Here is a 12,350-nt window from a genome sequence, read left to right as displayed (position 1 = left end):
AGAATTTGTATCCCCTGCGTCGGGAGCGCGCATTCAGCTCCGCCTCATTACCAACACATTAGGCGTGGAAATAAAGATATTTTTCACTTGTTAGTGCTATCGTAAGGGATTCTGCTTAAAACTAGACTAATCACTAAGTATAACACATTCTGAGAAAGCAAACGGCTCTGTGGTATTCTCCAGATGTGTAACGAAAATATAAGGTTTATGTTATTCGATTGTCGCATGACTGTCGCATGTCTGTCTGTTGAAAATAAAAATCGACCTTTCTGAGTCCATCACAGCTGTCTACTTTTTCATTGTTATTTTTGTGTGTGGATAGAACCGCTTGAATGTATTATATAAAGCTAATTTCAAGTTTGAATAAATGAATAGTGAAGAAAGTTACTGCCAAAATGATCAGATCTAATGAGATTTTAATTCAGCCAAGAACCATATGAAGAACACAAGATGTGTCACTTAAAAAAATAACAATATATGAGGAGTTTTTAAAAAACTACTTTATTGCAATTTTATTAGAATAAGATGTTAAAAAATATTTGGACTTCACATTAAAAGTTTTATTGTTTTCAAGCACTGCAGCCCATTGTTATAAATGCTGACCAGATGGTGTGTCAAAAAGTTTCCTCTCTAAGGAAACCCAGCAGGTTTCAAGTCTCTCTAAGCAGCATTCTCTCCTCCTGAAAGATTGTAGAACCACAGTGGATAGATGTCTGCATTTTTGATGTCTTAGCAGCAATCACTCATATTGAGCATGCATGAAGTGACAGTGGTTTCATATTCATAAGTTACACTGCTATCCTTAGGTTGGGAGAATTGATCTTTGCATATCTTACTGGGTTTTTGAGGCACTATTGGCTCATTTTTTTAAAGTAGGCTGACAGGAAAGGGGTTATGAGACGGAGGAAGAAATGCGGTAAAGGACCTTAGGCTGAGGACTAGGGCCTCTGTATGTAGCACCTGCTGAAAATTTGAAGCTGTTGGCTCTTTCAATGTAAAAGTTACGGGGGGATACAAAAAATATCAGTATCAGCCTGCCAAAATATGTATCCCCTTCTAAAATGGACTAAGAGTATCCCACATTCTAGATTTTTGGCACATAAACACCTCTTATAATCACCAACAACTGTAGGAATTTTGAAGCTGTTGGCTCTTTCAATGTAAAAGTTACGGGGGGATACAAAAAATATCAGTATCAGCCTGCCAAAATATGTATCCCCTTCTAAAATGGACTAAGAGTATCCCACATTCTAGATTTTTGGCACATAAACACATCTTATAATCACCAACAACTGTAGGAATTTTGAAGCTGTTGGCTCTTTCAATGTAAAAGTTACAGGGGGATACAAAAAATATCAGTATCAGCCTGCCAAAATATGGATCCCCTTCTAAAATGAACTGAGAGTATCCCACATTCTAGATTTTTGGCACATAAACACCTCTTATAATCACCAACAACTGTAGGAATTTTGAAGCTGTTGGCTCTTTCAATGTAAAAGTTACAGGGGGATACAAAAAATATCAGTATCGGCCTGCCAAAAATGTGTCATCCTTTTACAGAGCACAGAGAGTGGTTAAACTGCATGTGTTTTTCAACTGCATCTATATGAAATGCCAAAAACCTTTCAAACTTTCAACAACTGTAATGTTTATTTATTCATATAAACTATATACAGAATAGTCAGAACTACTAAAAATTTTCTAACAAAAACAAGCAGGACAAACAAAGGCCTTCTCTGGTGATGGGTTATTCATGCAGATCTGGCAGGCTGATACTGATATTTTTTGTATCCCCCTGTAACTTTTACATTGAAAGAGCCAACAGCTTCAAATTTCCTACAGTTGTTGGTGATTATAAGAGGTGTTTATGTGCCAAAAATCTAGAATGTGGGATACTCTCAGTTCATTTTAGAAGGGGATCCATATTTTGGCAGGCTGATACTGATATTTTTTGTATCCCCCTGTAACTTTTACATTGAAAGAGCCAACAGCTTCAAAATTCCTACAGTTGTTGGTGATTATAAGATGTGTTTATGTGCCAAAAATCTAGAATGTGGGATACTCTTAGTCCATTTTAGAAGGGGATACATATTTTGGCAGGCTGATACTGATATTTTTTGTATCCCCCCGTAACTTTTACATTGAAAGAGCCAACAGCTTCAAAATTTCTACAGTTGTTGGTGATTATAAGAGGTGTTTATGTGCCAAAAATCTAGAATGTGGGATACTCTTAGTCCATTTTAGAAGGGGATACATATTTTGGCAGGCTGATACTGATATTTTTTGTATCCCCCCGTAACTTTTACATTGAAAGAGCCAACAGCTTCAAATTTTCAGCAGGTGCTACATACAGAGGCCCTAGTCCTCAGCCTAAGGTCCTTTACCGCATTTCTTCCTCCGTCTCATAACCCCTTTCCTGTCAGCCTACTTTAAAAAAAATGAGCCAATAGTGCCTCAAAAACCCAGTAAGATATGCAAAGATCAATTCTCCCAACCTAAGGATAGCAGTGTAACTTATGAATATGAAACCACTGTCACTTCATGCATGCTCAATATGAGTGATTGCTGCTAAGACATCAAAAATGCAGACATCTATCCACTGTGGTTCTACAATCTTTCAGGAGGAGAGAATGCTGCTTAGAGAGACTTGAAACCTGCTGGGTTTCCTTAGAGAGGAAACTTTTTGACACACCATCTGGTCAGCATTTATAACAATGGGCTGCAGTGCTTGAAAACAATAAAACTTTTAATGTGAAGTCCAAATATTTTTTAACATCTTATTCTAATAAAATTGCAATAAAGTAGTTTTTTAAAAACTCCTCATATATTGTTATTTTTTTAAGTGACACATCTTGTGTTCTTCATATGGTTCTTGGCTGAATTAAAATCTCATTAGATCTGATCATTTTGGCAGTAACTTTCTTCACTATTCATTTATTCAAACTTGAAATTAGCTTTATATAATACATTCAAGCGGTTCTATCCACACACAAAAATAACAATGAAAAAGTAGACAGCTGTGATGGACTCAGAAAGGTCGATTTTTATTTTCAACAGACAGACATGCGACAGTCATGCGACAATCGAATAACATAAACCTTATATTTTCGTTACACATCTGGAGAATACCACAGAGCCGTTTGCTTTCTCAGAACGTGTTATACTTAGTGATTAGTCTAGTTTTAAGCAGAATCCCTTACGATAGCACTAACAAGTGAAAAATATCTTTATTTCCACGCCTAATGTGTTGGTAATGAGGCGGAGCTGAATGCGCGCTCCCGACGCAGGGGATACAAATTCTGTCGGGGATAACTCGTTTGGCACGACACCGGCGCTCTAGGCTCTGGTGCTGCGGGAAAGGAAAAAAGAATCGTTCAGCGAGCTGCCAAACGATGCCATGGATTCGGAAAATACGGAACCGGTTCTGAACAGGAACCGGTTTTCGATTCCCATCCCTAACGTGAAAGTTTAAAAGTTGCAGTTTGCATCGCTCATACAAGCTTACTTCCCAAAAGAAGATTTGCAATTTTTTCCGCTGTCAGACTCACCATCCGTAAGTGCAAATGGGGACAAGCCCGTAGGACGACCTTACGTAAACATATCACCAGAATGATTGACAATTTGGAGGACCACATATTTTGATGATCCACCGGTAAAATGAACATCCAACACTATACTTTTAAGTTTGGTATTTGGGTTTTGAAAATATTTTGACCTGTCATCAGTGGGAGATTCATGAGAGCATAAACAAGTGACTAATTTACTCAAGGGTTATTAGCTGAATGTTGTTTTCCATCTGCTAAGTAGGCCATGTCCTTTGGAGATAAGTGAAAGTACAGTAAACATACTGAAGTTTAATCTATTCTACATACTGTAACTATTGATTTTGTTAATTTTATAACTCAATAAAATCTTAAATCCTTTGTTATGATCATCGGTAGTCAGTAAATCAGTTACTCTGTACTTGAGTAGCCTTTTCACCAAATACTTTTTTACTCCTACTTCAGTAATTTCTTTAAAGGCGACTTTTTACTTTTACTTGTGTAAAACTATGATGAAGTAATGTTACTTTTAATTAAATAAAATGTTTGGGTACTTTACCCACCTCAGGGAAAGCCTGCTGATGAATCACCCAGGATATCTATTACCTGGTTAATGGAAATACTGGTGCTTTAAATCCCAGGGCTTTCAATAGAAAAGGAGCACATGAACATTTAAACTGTTTAGTAAAATCAAATGCACTTTATGATTATTTTTTACTAGTTTTTGACAAAAAAAATGATAAAATTAAAAGGTGTTCAATAGAGTTGACTTTAACAACAAAAACAAATAAAAAATCTAAGATATTAAGTTGTTTTCTTTTCCCGTCATGTGATAGCATGTTTATAATTATCATTCTTTGTCATTCTTCAATATGTAAGCAAAGTCAATTTAGCAGAAAATGCCACGGTGTCAACAACTTCTGCAATCCTAACTATGAGCTCAGAGGGAAACACTCTTTATCACAGCCAAGTTTTTATCTTCTCTCCACCCATCCTGATGGGATTACCTCTGACTTTTGATTAATTTAATCAACGTGCAAACATGTTTGTTTACCTGTCAGTCAAAGTACTAGGTGTAAATCTCCAATACGACACAGAGTCATAGGGGAATATACATGTGGAACTTTGGCCGGATTTCCCCAAGCGTATTGGTGTATGGGTGCTTATGTGTGCATTATGTGTGTCCTTTTTTTGTGTTTTTGTTTTTCAACAAAACAAGCCACATAATGTCAGAGGTCAAATGCAGAAGTGATGTCAAACATGTACCTTAGGCTAAATGTCAACACAGCTTGCTTTCAGCCAGACTCAGAGGAATTAACCACATCCAATCATCAATGAATAAAATGAAACACAAGTATAAACAGGTCACAAATACTACATATATAGGTTTACAGCTTCACATGCAGCAAATAACTTGCTTCTAAAATCTAAGAGAGGAATGGAGCTGCAGCACTCCCAGGTCAAGAACTGGAGAAACATGCGCATACATGCCACGGCTATGAGCTCTGGTTACACAGTTCAACATAACTGCGTGTGTTTCTTTTAGTGCTGTGTCAACACATAGGGTTTTATCTAAGGTGCTGGATGTCGGGCTGCATTCAGGTTGAGAACAAAGAATTATGATTGTCTAAAACTGGAATAAAGAAAAAAAAAAGAAGAAAAAAATTTATTACTGCAAATGTATTCTTTAGTTCTTAATTATATAAGTTAAAATAGATTTCTCTATGAAGCCATAACTATAGCCATAAGATCTTGTAAAAGTAAAATATCGCATTTCATGGCTTAGTTACATGTATGAGGGTGTACCTATGTGTGTGCGTGTGTGTTTCTTTTTTTTTTTTTGGGGGGGGGCTTAATAATAATAATGGTAATAATTGAACTGTATTGATCTCACATTGGAGAAATTTACCTCTGCATTTAAACCAACCCCTTGGGGAGCAGTGGGCTGCTATTGTGTGGGGTCCGGGGAGCAGTCTGGGGTTTAGGGCTTTGCTTTGCTGGTCACTACGCCAACACTCCCCCTAACCACCTGTTGCTTCTAACTTTCTGTCATCTGCCTGAATAAAGACTCATGCATCTGAAAAATAAACATGTATGCTAGCTAAAGGAGTAGCATCCATCTTAAAAAGGTAATACTGATTTACAACTATATCTGGCTACCTGAAAGCAGCGCGTCTGTCCAACAGCTTATTGCAGGCTAGCTACCAGAGAAGATAGCCATACTAAAAACTTAAATGAAATGTGAAAGTCTATCAAAATAAAAATAAAAAGACTTAATGATTCACTATAATATAACATAATGATTAAAATCTATAATAAATATTAAGAGCAGAAGAACTAACTGTTGCATTTTACTTGCTTAAAAGCCCTTATTTTTGTTATGAGTCAGATTCAGACTCACATTCTTGCACAAGATTATCTTACCATGATAGTCTCATTCCAGCCTATGAATATTCACAATATGTCTCACCAAGAGGAAGTTTAAAAAGATGCTGTCAATTAGTTCTGTTCGCACAGAGACAACAATGAGTGTATCTATGAATATATTCTTTCATTTTGGTGCCGTTTTTGTAGACATGGAAAAATCATTTTATAAACTAGGTCCCAGAACAGCGGCAGTTCTGTGTTTCCATGTGTACAAGTAAAGCACTTTTCTTATTAACCAATAAAGTCAGTCAAAGCTCAGCCTCTGTCTGTATCTTGCATGCGCAACTTTGCTGCCATGATTTTGTTTGTGTTCCAGGACATGTCTGCCTATGCAAGGTATTTTTGTTCACTGATTGGAGGGTTTTTGTTTCAAAATAGTCCGATCCTGTTGTTGTAGGTTTGGTTCCAGCTTCCTCTGCCCAAACATTTATTTGTTACTTAACCCAAAGTAACCCACTGATCTGCTTATTCATGTATGAATGTGTTTACAACTGTGAGTGCAACTGGGTGAATGTGGCTCAAGGTTAAAGCACTTTGAGCTGCTGGTATGAATAGAAAAGTGCTATTTAAATTTAGTTAATTTACCTACAATATTTTATATTTTATATGGTGTTCTATTAATACATACAATTTACATTGATTAATTATATGACAGATCAATAATGACTCTTACTGGTTCAGATTAGGGCTGCAACAATTAATCGGATTAATCGTGATTAATCGATTATTGAAATAATCGTCAACTAATTTAGTAATTGATTAATCGTTAACTGGAGTTTAGGCTCTAAAACAGAAGTCTTCAACAGGGGGTCCCCTAGGGGTTCCACAGAGTTACTGCATGGGAGTCGTGAAAGTTTTGGTTGATTAGACTTTTCTTATATTCCCTCCTGCAATTTTTTCCACTAATTGAAATGTCTTTAAATCCACATTAACATGAATTCAACACACTGTAGTAAACGGATAAATGGAGGATAAAGATGTCTTTCAGTCATCAATGCACTAGGGTTGTCACGATACCGATACTAAGGAAAATATTCGATACTCGCTACCATTTTCGATACCACAAGGATAAAAACTCCAAATTTCAACAGAAATATTTTGATTAATAATTAAAATACAATAAATAAATACAATAAAAATAAGAACAATATTTTGAGGTTGTTTGCTGTGCAGAGTATTAAGCAAGCTTGATAAAAAAAAAAACTTACAAATTAAAATTAAGTGTTCCTTCCTTGGCTATGCTTTGCACACATAACAATGACGCTAGCCAAGCCGGTTGAGAAACAAAAATAATTCTCAGCAGCTGCACCTGTTACAAAAAAAGTCTGAAACTGAAAAGTGCACAGAATTATTCAATCACAGTGTTCAGAAAGTGCATTTCCCTATATTCTGCACTTTAGATAAATGACTGTTTAGGTGCCACTGGTGGTAGCACTGTATCGATACTTTTGAAAATTAGTATTGTATCCAGATACAACGTTTCAGTATCGATACTTTTTTAAGTATCGATATTTTTGACAGCCCTACAATGCACACATTCAGCGACACACAGGAGCTCTTTCTAGCTGGGCACCATTTCATTCACAACACCTGTCCCATCAACCAGGAATCAGAATCAGAAATACTTTAATAATCCCAGGCTGAAATTACTTTTGTTACATTACTCCATATGTAATAGAGTGACTATAGGAGCAGTTTCATATAACACAATTTCATACAATATATAATTAGGGGGTCCCCGCACCATCTCGCAATCAGTTATGGGGTCTTTGGCCTGGAAAACGTTGAAGACCCCTGCCCTAAAACATGCCTTTAGCTGACAAAGTGATCACTTAGAGCAGCAATTATACCAAAGTTGTAAAAATATGTAAACATTTTGAATTTATTAGGAAAATCTTTTTCGTCTGTCAATATGTCCCATCCAGATCTCCTCAAGTAGAAAAGTTTTGGTTTCACCTGATTAAATTTCACAAAAATTCTTCTTTCAAGAACATTGCTATCCTATAATTAATCAATTAATCGAAAACATGAATAAAAGATTGATCGATTTGCAAAATAATTGGTTAGTTGCAGCCTTAGTCCAGATGAACACAGGCTTCGCTGAGGTTTTCATAAAACCTTTTGGGCAGCACCTGTGATCATGTGATCAGCTGGAGCGGCACTACTTGTGGGATTCGGGAAACCCCTGGGAACTAATGGGTTAAATGCCATATGGTTATGAAGCTTGGGAAGGAAGCTGTGAATAAAGTGGGGGTGACCTCTGAACAGTCTGACCCAAGTGACATTGATTAGAATTAGAATGTGAAGTGTGTACGGTGGCATGGATTGGGGTGACAGGCAAATCTAATGCATGGCTGGAGGGGGGACTCAAACCACTTCCATCAACTGAAAGAAGGGACATGGTGGCACTATTGCAATGCTAAACATTTCATCTTATCAGAGATCTTTTGTTCAGCTTTAACACCATTTATTAATTCTGCTTTAGTGATGTCTTTCATTTATCACTGCTTCTGCTTCCCCTAATGAACAGTCCTGGAGGTATAGCTCTCTTGTTCTCTCTGCTCATGTTTTTTGCTTGTTTTGGCTAAATGTTTCTAGGAAGGGCTTTTTTGTTTAACCACATCCTGTTAACAGCCAGACATAAATGGGTCAAAATTAATGGTCAGCTTTGTCTCAAGTGTCCTCGGCCTTGTGGGCTGCTTTGCGTTTTGTATTGACTCGGGTGGCCTTTCTGCACATGAGGGGGAAGCTCGAGGCGGATGGGGGCAGGGTGAATGGCATGCGTTGGGTTTTAGGAGAGGAGGAGGGGTGTTGAGGAGACGTGCTGTTTATTGGCTCCATGTTGCAAAGAAAAAAATGCTTATGGCTTTGCTGCATGACTGGGCATTTGTGACAGCCAAAGTCCTGCCTGTCACATCTGCTGGGAGCAGTGTGCTGTCAGCCACAAGGCTGGTAATCAATCACTCACGGGTAGTGGCTAAAGAGGCAGTTTCACTTAAACAAATGTAGGCTTTAGTGGAAATTTGTCCATAAATAGGGTGGAAGATAAAAAAAAAATGCTTTATCTGAATCTAGGACACATTATGGGCAAAAGTGGTAAACTGCCCATTTCATTGCTGAGACTCAGCTGCAGGGAGTGTAGAGGAAAGAAAATTCCCAGTTAGGTTTTAAAGGTGGTGTTACCTGTAGGTTAATGACTTTCTATGTTGAACTATCCTTTCAGTAGAAGTAGGTTTTTGGGTCATTTTATATAACAGCTTTCTAACAGAGAGACTGTATGCCTTTGGCTTGTTTTTAAGGAGGAAGAAATGGACTGTCTGTAGCACGGAAAGTAAAAGCCTGAGTGAAAGAGCATTTCCCTTTGTTTTTTGTTATGTTTTGGCTATCAGACTGGATCTCCTTATGACTAGCTACAGGTCATTTTCTTTGACCTGGGAGGTGCTATGCAGCCCTAATGACTGGCCCGCCTTGTGGATATTTCAATCATATTTATTGTAAGATGAAACATAAGAAACCAGCAACTTCGCTGAGTAGTTTTGGAAAAAAAAGAGTTGTTATTTCGGTTTTCGCAGCATGTCTGAGATTACACTGTAAATGTTTAGCTGCTGGTAAGGAGAAATTAAATATGTCTATTACATAACACTGTGGAAAATAGTAATACCAGCAGATAAATTAAATCTTGTCAGCAAACACAAGCTGCTAAAGGTTAAATATTGCCAAAATATTACTGCTAAAACAGCTAGCTTAGCTTTCCTCTAACATGCAGTGCTTTGAAAGATTATTCATATTCTCTGAACTCTTTCACATTTAGACCAAAGACAAAATTGAATGAATTCTATTGTAATTTAATGTGATAGGCAACCACAAAGTGATGGTTTAAGTCAGAGGAAAATATAACTTTTTTTTTTTATTTTGATTTAAAATACATACAAAACTAATATAAATCAAATTTTATCCCTAAAGGGAAAAATGGTGGTGGTACACTGAAAAAAAAAAGATCTAAAAATGAGTACTAATTACTTAAAAGAAGTGTATTTACCCTTAATTTGAGAAGGTAAATAAGGTGACCAGCCATGGAATGAGCATTTCTACCTTTAAAATAAAAATAATTAGATATTATGCACTCGAAATAAGAAACTGTAGTTTTATTTTTTAAACGTAAATTGTCATATTCCTCTGTCAAAGTGTGTAACTTACCCAATTAAGTCAAGAAAAAATGAATTATTTTAACAAATATTGATAGATTTCAATTTTTTTGGAGAAAATGTGGCCAAAAGTGATGGTACAGTATAGATCTTGACACTTTTTCATTACTTTTTGGATGAACTTTTAAATTAGCTGTTTCTGGGGGGGGAAAGGGGGAAAATATGAACATCCACCATCTAACTGGTAAAGCTGGTTGACACTTACCAAAAGATGTAAAGCTTCAATTGCAATAAAACGTAGTAAAGTTAAAAAAGATATTCACTCATGAGGTACAAATATACAATGCAGTATCAGGGCCAGGCTTGACATTTTTTATAGGTATGTTTAGAAAAAAAGTGGTAATATTATGAGGATAAAGTCATAAAATTACAAGAATAAAGTTGTTATATTAAGAGAATAAAGTCGTATCATTCCGAGAATAAAGTTGTAATATTACGAGAATAAAGTCAGAATATTATGAGAATAAAGTTGAAAAGTAAGTCATACCAGAGCCTGTTTCAGAAAGAAAGCTTCGAGCTCCGACCAGCATATGATGAGCACCAGCATCACCACACAGTAACCCGAGTCCACTTTGACCTACTGCCCAATATGATGCTGGTGTGCTAAAAGATTTCCTTATTTGTCAAACCAGAGCCAAAGTATATGCTTCACATGATGCTCAACATTCCTCATTTTAGGGAAGAGTTGTCATGTTATTCTCTTAATATTAGGACTTTATTCTTGTAATGTTACGACTTCATTCTCCTAATTTTACGACTTTTTCTCATAACTTTTTGACTTTATTCTTGTTGTGACTTTATTCTCATAATATTCTGACTATTCTGGAAATAAAAAAATAAAAAATATCTAGCCTCATCATACAAAAGTCATTTAAAAAACGTATTTCATTTTCCTTTCCACTTTCAAGTAATGAACTGCTTTGTTCAAAGCTCAAGGAAAAAGAATAAGTTTGTTAGGGCACTGCAAATGTATTCAGCTTTGTACTCATACGTGTACTCTATGTTTTTGTCTTTGGCAGTACATAAAGATCCCAGCACCGACGGCCGAATCTCCAGATGGATTCCGAGTCTTCTCATTTTACCTTTCCAGTGACAGCAAAGACAAGCCTCAGTCCAGCTTTGACTGCATTCACCAGTTTATCTCAGGGTGAGCAGCACACAGAACTGTTTCCACTGTAGACCACAAATGGAATTCAAAGTAAACGTGGTGTCAGGCTGCAACTGCAGGGCTGGCCTCTCCTTTAACCTCACTACAGTGAACACAACACCTGCCCGGTCACATTCAGATTTAATGATAACCTTAAGGGCTCTAAACTCCAAAGAACTTAAAGGTGTGACCAGTGAGAACAGAGAAGCAGTGTTTGTGGCTTTGCAGGGTCAAAGCACTGCCAAGGAGATGACATTACTCACTTTAAGCCTCCAGAGATTAAAATCTGTTTTTATAGAGATAGGACATTGTACCTGATGTGGTCCTAGAACCAGTTTTTAACATTAAGAAAAAGACTGAACTTATTTGGCAAATGTAAATAATGTTGAATGAGCTCCAGGACTTAAATACCTTTTTTGTATGTACAGGGAGGGCAGGGATCACCTGGAGAGCCAGGGTAGCATTCAAGACAAGATCACCGTTTGTGCCACAGACGACTCCTACCAGACCACACGGGAGCGCATGTCTCAGGTGGAGAAGGACATCTGGAGCCGCACAGCCATTGAGATCAAGCCAGGACCAAGTAAGATTTGGCCAAAATGAGCTTTAAGTTCCATAACTGCTTACAGCACTGAAGCGATTGTTCAGATTTTTTTATGTTTAAATTTAGGTTGTGTTAATGGCAGAATATAACTGTCTGGATGTGTTAATTTTTAGTAAAAAATCAGATTTTTATTCAAAGGTTGAAACTAGCAGCTAGTCTAAGAGGGCCAAAGAGTAATGCAGATTTCCACCATTACAAAACTAGTAGAGCTAGACACAGTTTATGAAAGGTTGTTTTGTGGTTAGGTCTGTCTTTTTATGGTGCAGTAATGTTATACTTCTCAGAAGAAAATGCACATACACTAAGTCATGATTATAGGCAGCAGTATGAAAAATGTCCTCCATTTCCATAATTGTATGTGATTTAATGCTTGGAAAGGAAGACCTGCCAACTAAGCTGGAGACATCCGTGAGATTGTTAATCTA

At 36.9% G+C, this 12,350-nt stretch overlaps 1 protein-coding gene across 2 annotated transcripts in view; it reads left to right on the top strand.

Annotated features, from left to right (window-relative positions):
• Nucleotides 1–12,350, top strand: part of LOC119772360 (RNA polymerase II elongation factor ELL) — a 38,642-nt gene that overhangs the window by 13,933 nt on the left and 12,359 nt on the right. For both annotated transcript variants that reach the window (XM_038268724.1, XM_038268723.1), the window contains exons 3-4: nt 11,194–11,321; nt 11,750–11,904. In XM_038268724.1, coding sequence (XP_038124652.1) covers nt 11,194–11,321; nt 11,750–11,904 — 283 coding nt within the window. The remainder of the gene's footprint in view (nt 1–11,193; nt 11,322–11,749; nt 11,905–12,350) is intronic.

This window comes from Cyprinodon tularosa, unplaced genomic scaffold, assembly GCF_016077235.1.
Source record: "Cyprinodon tularosa strain WSP-4 unplaced genomic scaffold, ASM1607723v1 ctg71, whole genome shotgun sequence".
NCBI classification, from domain to species: Eukaryota; Metazoa; Chordata; class Actinopteri; order Cyprinodontiformes; family Cyprinodontidae; genus Cyprinodon; species Cyprinodon tularosa.
The sequence above is the reverse complement of the archived record's forward strand: the minus strand, read 5'-3'. Positions and strand labels throughout refer to the sequence as shown.